The 10,651-nt window shown below is 39.9% G+C and overlaps 1 protein-coding gene across 1 annotated transcript; it reads left to right on the forward strand.

The window, feature by feature from the left end:
• Positions 1-1,823: 1,823 nt before the first annotated feature.
• On the forward strand, positions 1,824-3,294 carry LOC134601670 (nuclear receptor coactivator 5-like). The gene has a single exon (XM_063446186.1). The coding sequence runs from the start codon at positions 1,824-1,826 to the stop codon at positions 2,964-2,966; it is 1,143 nt and encodes a 380-aa protein (XP_063302256.1). The 3' UTR covers positions 2,967-3,294.
• The last annotated feature ends 7,357 nt before the right edge of the window (positions 3,295-10,651 follow it).

A 10,651-nucleotide genomic window follows, 5' to 3' on the forward strand; every position in this document is an offset into this window, starting at 1 on the left:
TTAGTGCCATTGAATGTAATTCTTTAAGTAGGTGTTTTCTGTCTGCCTCTCCATGTGTCATACTTGTAAAATGAGACAGTTGTTTCTTTAGAGAAACAAGGGTTTCCATAGAGAACAACAGTTCAGTTAATACGCATGACATGTTTTAGCATCAGCTAGTTTGTTACACTTCTGTTATTAACCGTTTCAGAACTCTGAGTAACTGGTGAAATAATACAATAAAAAGTCATTTCTAAATAGTTTTCATATTTTTCAGCTACCTATTCATTAAACTGATAATGAATACAACAATAGCAGCTAACACATATTGAAGCCTTTACAAAAGTACAAAAAAATTATAATAATAATTTTAATTTAAGTAGCACTGTTGATGTACTTTTAATAATCAAATAGTTGTTAGTAAATTTAGGCAAATATACGCACAAATTAGATCTATGCCAGCATGTTAATCTTATGTTAAAAATATTTAATAATGTAAATATCACGTGCACACTATTTTCTGAAAGTGATGTTTATATTTTTTCACTATTTATCACGGTACCGCAATTGAATCTCGATGGTGATGTTGGCGGAATAAGTGTAAGTTAGGAATTTTAGATAGAACAGTTATTGTTGTGACTTCTTTTTATAAACCGTTCATTTTATTATAATTTTTTCAGTTGCAACTGCTAAATCCATGCCCCTCAAGGTTTAGAAAAAATACACTGGTTAGGTTCCATGTGTTTTTAAAAGTGCATACATTTTAAATAAGCTTTTTATGTTTCTATGAATGGAAACGTAACTGATGAACTGTGCCAGTCATCAATCAAATAATAAAATTATGGTTTACAGAACTACAGTAAATCGAAGAAGAAAACCAATAAAAACAAATACAAAAAAAGAAAACCCAGAGGGGATCAGGTCTCAATCTAAGCAGGAGGAATAGCCCCTATTTCCTCCACAAAACTTTCAGACTTTTTGGAAAAGTAATCCAATGTTGGGCACCAATAATATTACATATTTTTTGATGAGTGGAAATCATAAAAAGATATGGATCAGGTAACGTTCAATGTTCTTTTCAATGTGTGCAAGAATCCATCCCTGCTTAATGTCATATTGGATCAGAAAGGTATTCAGTACCCTGTTCAATTTTGCATTATCCTTGTATATCAGACATGTGCAATTCGTTTCGGTCTGAATGTAAATTTGGATGAATTTCGGCAATTCAGACATTTGGATGCTTCCGAATGTCCGAATTGCCGAATTTTGACAGTGCCGAATTTTGGAAGAGACGAAACGAACAGAATTGCCGAAGTGCCGAATTTCAAAAGTGCCGAAGTGCTTCGGATTTCTGAAAAGTGGCAAAACAAGAGTGAGAGGGAAAATTACAGGAATAATGACAGGAATCTAACCCTAACCCTACCCCTAACCTTACACCTAGAAGTGTAAGTGGTTGTGGGGGTTAGTGGTAGGGTTAGGCTGGAGGGTAGGATTAGGGGTAGAGATAGGGTTAGGGGTAGAGTTGGGGTTAGGGCTAGGGTTGAGGTTGGGTGTAGGGGTAGGGATCATGGTTAGGGAATTGCTGAAGTCCCGAATCGAATTGACGAATTGCTGAAGTCCCAAATTTCGGAAGTGCCGAACCAAATTTTTTTGCCCATGCACATCCCTATTATATATCAAACTAAAACATTAACCAGATTCATTACAGCCTATGGTACCACCAATTACCGTATTTTCCGGAGTATAAGACGACCCCAAACTTTTCCAGTTAAAATATAGAGTTTGGGATATACTCGCCGTATAAGACTACCCCTCTTCCAACGCACACCAAATAAAAATTAGCCATGATGTACAGTGAGCAGACAGAACTACACAGCAAGACATTAAAGAATGATAATCTTCAGGCTTTGGAAGATGTTACGAGAGGTGGTACTCCCTTTGCAATTGTGATAACTCAGCAGCATCAAGTGCATCGCTCTTGCACAGTTAACATCTTATTTGGCACACCTCAAGAACATCGAAACATGCCACTGGCTGATGCCATGGTGCTTGTGGCTAGGAACCATGAACAGTTTAAATCTGAAGCTCGAGACAAAGAGAGGGAGGATATTGCACGTCAAGCAACAAAGATGTCTACAGATGCTCTTCTGAGAGAGCGTGCGCCACCTATGGATGAAGGTTTGAGAGGAACTCATCCTCCAACTATACAGCCCTTGCTGGCACTGCTTGCAGATAATAGATATGTTACTCCTGAAGAGATGGACAAGGTCATCCTTTACCTTCGTGACCGCAAGGATAGATTGTTGTCTGCAGATCCATTGTCGTCCCAGCTCTCAAGGCCACAGATGGGATCATCTCAAGTGACTTCCATGGACAGTCAATCTGGTCTCACAAATAATAAAGTCATGCAGATGAGTCAGCAGATGAGTCAGCCAATGAGTTCTGCTCCCCAAGCACAACAGTCTTTAAGCAACCCTCAGCAGGAGCTTCAGGCAAAAATACTCAGTCTTTTCAACAGCGGCTCTCAAGCTAACATCAACCCAGCTGGCCCTGTAGGTGCTTCTGTAGCTGCTCCAAACCAGGGCTATGGGAATGTTGGCAATTCTCAACTGCGTCCCGGGCAAATGAATACATCACCTCTTGGCCAAGTGCAGAGAAATCAGCCAGCCATGAACCAGCATCCTAATGTCATGGGTGTTGGGGTACCTATAAGAAATACCATTCCTCGACCTGGTGGTCCTTTACCATCACAAGCTGTTTACGGGCAACTCCAGAACCATGCCCAGGTACCTGTTAATGTACAGGGCCAAAGGCCAGCTGGTTCTGCAGGTATAAACTTTGATAACCCTAGTGTCCAAAAGGCATTGAATACACTGATCCAGAGTGGTCCTGCTCTTTCTCACCTAGTGAATCAGACCGCAGGCCAAGGAGGCCGTGGTGGGCTTCCACCTCAGCCTTCAATGGGATCTTATCAGCGTCACTATTAGTGCAATGTGATAGATCTTCTAACCACTGCATTGTCCACCTCAAGATCCATGTTTTGTTTTTGTTTTTTCACAAAGCTTCTCCAGGATGTGCTTATAGAGAAATGGGACTTTTAGTTAGTAACTGAACGTTAATATTTTGACCAACTCTTGTGCAATGAAGCATATTTTTTATTTTTTTTAACCCTTTCCTTGGCTATGGAGAGCACTGCATGTGTGTAGCTTTTTTGTGCAAAGGTTTACTAGTTTAAGCATTTTCTTGTACATTTAATTCTTACATCAAAATGTGTTCTGCAGCAAATTTTTAAATAAACCTTTAAATGCTAAAGAATGATAATCTGAAATAGCATTTAAAGTCCAGGTATGTGCCAGGCTGTTTTGGCATATAATCCATGCCTGCTGGTCTAGCACACAATTGCGATATATGCTCATACTGCCAATTTTTAACCCTTTATTCTGCTGTGACTACCGTATTTTAAACCTGGCTGGACTCATCTACCTGGATTTGGGGAATTTATGGGGCGCATGGGGAAAACACTACCAAGGCTGGGCGAAATGGGATAAACTGTATTTAGACTGGGGTGGCATGGGGCAAACACTATACCAGCTTGTTGGCATTGTGCAAAGAGCACTCATGATGTGTGGCATGGAGCATACACTATACAGAATGTTCTTCTTACTACTCCCCCTCCCTCCCTGTGCCCTCCCACCCATGTTCTTTTTACTCACCCCTCCATTCTATTTACTTTCTTTTTACTCCCCCCCATTCTTTTACTCCCCTCCCTCTGTTCTTTTTACTTCCCCCTCCTTCACCTCCCCCAATCCTCCCTATGTTCTTCCCTGTGTAGCGTGGGTGGCCGAGCTCCTCTTCCTCCTGTCAGTCACTGAGTGCTCACTTCCTTTCAGTCCGGCTGGGAACAGGTAACTGAATCTCCTGTACCGCGCGGTACCTGGCCGGACTGACAGGACGAAGAGGAGCTTGGCCACCCACGCTACACAGGGAAGGGGAGGTGAGAGGCAGTGCTGCAGCCGCCTGAGGCTCTCTATAGAGCACTCAGGTGGCTGCAGCATTAGAAGGGCCGGCGATGGGGGCACAGGGAGCCCCCTCCTATATGGCGCCCTAGGCAGCCATATAGACGACCACCAACTTTTAGGAAGCCCTATACCCGGCGTATAAGACGACCCCCGACTTTTGAGAAGATTTTCCAGGGTTAAAAAGTCATCTTATACGCCGGAAAATACGGTAATATTAATATTTTAATTTTGGACAGCACAATTCAGTGATAGAAGATGAATATTTTTTGACAAGTGATTGAGTCAATAGAAGATAGCTCATACCTATCGACATATATAATTTTTTTTTATTAATATCATTAACATTTATATAACTACTGCATTTTTAACCATTTGAGTACTGGGGAATTATAATTATATTTGAATAGTGTTCAAGAACATGGTTATGCAAAAATATTTAGTTTTTCTTGTCCAATGGACAGGACATACCATTCCCTGATATCTTTAGGAATTCAATTTGGTTCTGTGATTTGATTTACAAAATAACTGCACAACCCTGTATAGTATAGAAAAGGGGGTGGGGGCAGCTCATCCAGATGTGAATTTACATTATTTTGATTCATATTTCTTATTAGTGGATTAATATTAGAAACCGAAACATAGAATGTGATGGCACATAAGAACCATTTGGCCCATCTAGTCTGCCCAATTTTTGAATTACTTTCATTGGTCCCTGGTCTTATCTTAGAGCTAGTATAGCCTTATTGCTACCCCGCGCATGCTTAAAGTCCTTCACTTGGTTAACCTCTACCACTTCCGCTGGAAGACTACTCTTTGCATCCACTAACCTCTCAGTAAAGTAATGCTTCCTGATATTTTTAAACCTTTGCCCCTCTAATTTAAGACTATGTCCTCTTGTTGTGTCAGGTTTTTTTTCATTTAAATATAGTCTCCTCCTTTACTGTGTTGATTGCCTTTATGTATTTAAGTGTTTCTATCAGATCCCCCCTGTCTCGTCTTTCCTCTAAGCTATACATGTTGAGTTCCTATAACCTTTCCTTGTAAGTTTTATCCTGCAATCCATGAACCAGTTTAGTAGCACTTCTCTGAACTCTCTCTAAGGTATCAATATCCTTCTGGAGATACGGTCTCCAGTACTACATACAGTACTCCAAGTGAGGTCTCACCAGTCTTCTGTACAATGACATGAGCACTTCCCTCTTTCTACTGATAAACCTTTGCCCCTCTAATTTAAGACTATGACCTCTTGTTGTGTCAGGTTTTTTTTCATTTAAATATAGTCTCCTCCTTTACTGTGTTGATTGCCTTTATGTATTTAAGTGTTTCTATCAGATCACCCCTGTCTCGTCTTTCCTCTAAGCTATACATGTTGAGTTCCTATAACCTTTCCTTGTAAGTTTTATCCTGCAATCCATGAACCAGTTTAGTAGCACTTCTCTGAACTCTCTCTAAGGTATCAATATCCTTCTGGAGATACGGTCTCCAGTACTACGTACAGTACTCCAAGTGAGGTCTCACCAGTCTTCTGTACAATGACATGAGCACTTCCCTCTTTCTACTGATAATACCTCTCACAATACAACCAAGCATTCTGCTAGCATTTCCTGCTGCTCTATTACATTGTCTGCCTACCTTTAAGTCATCAGAAATAATTACCCCTAAATCCCTTTCCTCAGATGTTGAGATTAGGACCCTATCAAATATTCTGTAGTCTGGCCATAAGTTTTTGACGTCCAAGATGCATTATCTTGCACTTTTCCACATTAAATGTCAGCTTCCACAACTCTGACCATTTTTCTAGTTTACCTAAATCATTTGCTATTTGGCTTATCCCTCGTGGAACATCAACCCTGTCACAAAACTAGTATCATCAGCAAAAAGACATACCTTACCATCAAGACCTTCTGCAATATCACTGATAAAAATATTAAATAGAATGAGTCCAAGTATAGATCCCTGAGGTACCCCACTGGTAACTATATCATGCTTCGAATATACTCCATTAAATACAACCCTCTGTTTCCTGTCACTCAGCCACTGCCTTATCCATTCAACAATATTGGAATCCAAACTTAAAGATTACAGTTTATTGATAAGCCTTCTATGTGCAACAGTGTCAAAAGCCTTACTGAAATCTAGGTAAGCAATGTCTACTGCACCACTCTGATCTATTATTTTAGTTAACCAATCAAAAAGAAATCAATATGATTTGTTTGGCATGATCTCCCTGAAGTAAACCCATGTTGTCTCTGATCTTAAAATACATGTGATTTTAGATGTTCAACAATCCTATCCTATAGTTGCCCGACTCCTCCCTACTATCTTTCTTGTGAATGGGCACAACATTTGCTAACTTCCAGTCTTCTGGGACTACTCCTGTTAACAATGATTGGTTAAATAAATCTGTAAATGGTTTTACTAATAAACCACCAAGTTTTTTAATAACTTTGGGTGTATTCCATCAGGTCCCATTGACTTATTTGTGTTTACTTTTGACAGTTGAAATAGAACCTCTTCCTCTGTAAACTCACGTGTAACAAATGACTAATTTGTCCTTTTTCCTAACTGAGGCCACTTTCCTTCATTTTCATCTGTAAATACTGAACAAATATATTCATTAAGGCAGTCAGCTAGACCTTTATCCTCTTCTACATACATTCCTTCTTTTGTTTTTAATCTAACTAATCCTTGTTTTTACTTTCCTTTTCTCATTTATGTTTCTCAAAAATGTTTTGAGTGTGATTTAGAATCTTTTATAACTTGCTTAGCCTCTTTCTGCCTAATATTATAGATATGTCTATCTTCCTCACTCTGGGGTTTTGTATAACTACTAAATGCAATTTTTTTGTTTTTTTACTATTTTGGCCACATCTGTTTTTTTGCTTTTACTGACAAGCCTAATGCAATTTTCTGTTGCCTTCAGCAGTGCAATTTTTAAATAATCCCATTTCTATTGGACTCCATTTAAATTGCTCCAGTCTGATAATGACATAGAACTTATATGTGGACAATGGAATCTGCATCCTATGTTTCATATACAGTGTTTTGGTAACACAGTCTCCCATTTTGAAAGTATTTGGGTAGAAGGAAGATGAAGAAAATAACCGACAATCTTCTTGCTTTATATAAATTTCCAGTGCTTTTAAAGGAGGTATAGAAATTTAGGAAAGTTGAGGAAAGTAATTAACAATTCACCTCTGGGTTAATTGGGACTCTACTCATTTAGCAGTTGGATTTCATAGAGTGCCAGAGAGCTAAGAAGCATAGTGCTTTATTAAACCCTCATCCATTATAAAAGTAAAAACATTATTCACTTTTCACATACCATTAATAATCCATTGGAAAATGACTTTTAACCCCTTAAGAACCAAACTTCAGGAATAAAAGGGAATCATGACATGTCACACATGTCATGTGTCCTTAAGGGGTTAAATATTACTTTTTTTAATTCAGGTTCACAATTGTACAGTATGTTTAAAGCTATGTTTAATTTATGTTTAGCTAAACAACTTAAATTCTATGAGGATTTGAGGAATATATATAAACATGTTCTTCAAATCCTCATAGAGTTTAAGTTGTATGAGCAGAGTCTATTTCATCTCTAGATATCCTGTGTCTGTAGTACTAAAACACTGCAGAATCTGTAAGAATAATATAAATGCTAATAATTACACACTCATTTTTTATGAAGATTATGTGTAAGGAGGCACTTAAGAGTGGTACCTTTATCAAGCTTACTAGTCTCCAAGATATCTACCTGAATAAAGTAAATCCAGTCCCAGCATCTTCTTTAACACGAAGTGCAGACTACCCTTATGTATTCTTTTAAATTCAATGGTGCCTTCTCAAATAAGCCATTTAGCACTCTGTAAGCGGTGATGTGTCTTTCTGTTTCTCAATCACACATAGATCATGCCTTTCCTACCCTTCAGACATTCTCCCCAGCTACTGACCAAGAGGTGGCTGCTCTTCTTTGCTCCTCTCGCCCCACCACTTGCCTGCTCGATCCTGTCCCATCTCACCGTATCAGATCTCTCTCCACTTGTCTCGTGCCTTCTCTAACACACATCTTCAACTGCTCGCTCTCTTCTGGCATCGTCCCTGCTGACCTCAAACATGCCACTGTAGTACCTATACTAAAAAAAACATCCCTCGACCCATCCACCCTCTCTAACTACCGTCCCATATCCCTGCTCCCTTTTTCCTCAAAGCTTCTGGAAAGACTTGTCTTTACACGTGTGTCTCATTTCCTCAATTCCAACTCTCTCCTTGACCCCCTTCAATCTGGATTCCGCCCTCTCCACTCTACAGAGACTGCCCTTATCAAAGTCACTAACGACCTAATCGCAGCTAAATCCAAAGGCCACTACTCCATACTAATTCTTCTTGACCTCTCAGCGGCCTTTGACACCGTTGATCATGCTCTCCTTCTTCAAACTCTTCAATCGCTTGGTCTCTGTGACTCTGTCCTCTCGTGGTTTTCCTCTTATCTCTCCCAATGCTCATTCAGTGTCTCCTTTTCTAATGATACCTCCTCCCCTCGCCCTGTCTCGGTTGGAGTCCCCCAAGGCTCCGTCCTTGGTCCCCTTCTATTTTCTCTTTATACTGCCTCTCTTGGCAAACTTATTACCTCTTTTGGATTCCACTACCACCTGTACGCTGATGACACCCAGCTATATCTCTCCTCCCCGGACCTCTCCCCTGCCGTCCTGCAACGTGTCACTGCTTGCCTTTCTTCCATCTCTGACTGGATGTCCTCCCGCTTTCTGAAACTCAATCTCTCAAAAACTGAGCTCCTTGTCTTTCCTCCTCCTAATACTGATCCTCCTCTTTCACTCTCCCTTCAAGTTTGTGGTACCAACATCAGTCCATCCTTGCAAGTGCGCTGTCTTGGTGTCATACTTGATTCTGGTCTCACCTTTGAGCCTCGCATCCAGCATGTTGCCAAATCCTGTAGATTCCATCTTAAAAACATAGCCCGCATCCGCCCCTTTCTTGCACCAGATACCACCAAGGAGCTTGTCCATGCTCTAGTAATTTCCCGCATGGATTACTGTAACCCTCTCCTGATTGGTCTTCCCAAAAGCCGTACTGCACCCCTACAGTCCGTAATGAACGCTGCTGCTAGACTGATTTTCCTCTCTAGTCGTTTCTCTCACACCTCACCCCTCTGCCAGTCCTTACATTGGCTTCCTGTATGCTATAGGAGTCAATTCAAGGTACTAACTCACACCTATAAAGCACTGAACAACTCTAGCCCCTCTTATATCTCCTCACAGATCCATAGGTATGTCCCCTCTCGGTCTCTCCTCTCTGCCCGTGACCACCTCCTGTCCGTTGTCCGCACTCGTACGGCCAACTCGCACTTGCAGGACTTCTCGCGGGTGGCTCCCTTCCTATGGAATAGCCTGCCTACCGCCATCAGACTCTCCCCTAGTCTTACATCTTTTAAGAAGTGCCTTAAAACCCATCTCTTTAGGAAAGCTTATGGCCTACAAGACTAACCAATACCTCACATACCTGTCTCTTGCCCTCTCCTAAAGGGCAATCCACCTTATTTGATTGCAAATTCCTGTCCTAATGTGTTTTACACCCCACCTCCTATAGAATGTAAGCTTGATCGAGCAGGGTCCTCTTCAACCTATTGTTCCTGTAAGTTTATTTGTAATTGTACTATTTATAGTTAAATCCCCTCTCATAATATTGTAAAGCACTATGGAATCTGTTGGCGCTATATAAATTGCAATAATAATAATAATAATAATAATAATAATAATAATGTGCTAAGGAGAGCAGTCAATCCTGTTTCCAGTAGTGTTACTAGCAGATACTACATTTCAAACCTGTTTATTTATAAACAGTGTCCTCCACTAATATTGGCACCCTTTGTAAATATGAGCAAAGGCGGCTGTGGAAAATGTGTCTTTATCGTTAAACCTTTTTATCCTTTGTCCAAAAATGTCACAAAAATTATCTGCTCTCATGCATATCAAATAATTGCAAACCCAACACATTGATAACAAAAATATAAATATATGTGTTGCACAATTATTTGCACCTCTATGAATGCATATTAGAAAAATATATTTGAAGTATATTCCCATTGATATTTACATTTTTTTAGTACATCTGACTAGGAAAAGGAAATTGTTCAACCACGATTTACAGTGGCATAAATATAAGCTAACACATAGATTAAATTCCCACAGTCATTCATCACAATTTGTGAAGGTCAACAACCTTTTGCCACACATAGCTGTGATGTGCTGCAAAAGGTTGTTGACCTTCACAACATGGGAAATGGCTATAAGAAAATAGCAAAAGCATTGAACCTTCCATGTACACCATCGGGGCAATAATCAAGGAGTTCCAGTCAACAGGAAATGTTATGAATCAATCTGGAAGAGGATGTGTGTCTATATTGTCTCAACACACTGTGAAGAGGATGTTTGGAGTGGGCAAAAAATCTCCAAGGATCACAACTGGAGAATTTCAAAAGTGACTTGTGTCTTGAGATCAGAAAGTCTCAGAAACTACAATCCAACGACATCTACATTGGAATTGTTTGGAAAGGTTTCAAGAAAAAAAGTCTAGTACACTCATCCAAAAAAACCCTCAGGCATCTTCAGTATTTTGCAGACACAACTGGAATT

This window comes from Pelobates fuscus, chromosome 3 (assembly GCF_036172605.1).
Source record: "Pelobates fuscus isolate aPelFus1 chromosome 3, aPelFus1.pri, whole genome shotgun sequence".
Classification (NCBI taxonomy): domain Eukaryota; kingdom Metazoa; phylum Chordata; class Amphibia; order Anura; family Pelobatidae; genus Pelobates; species Pelobates fuscus.

Coding starts and splice junctions, on each gene's coding strand:
- LOC134601670 (XM_063446186.1), top strand. CDS start 1,824: ATGATGTACAGTGAGCAGACAGAACTACACAGCAAGACATTAAAGAAT.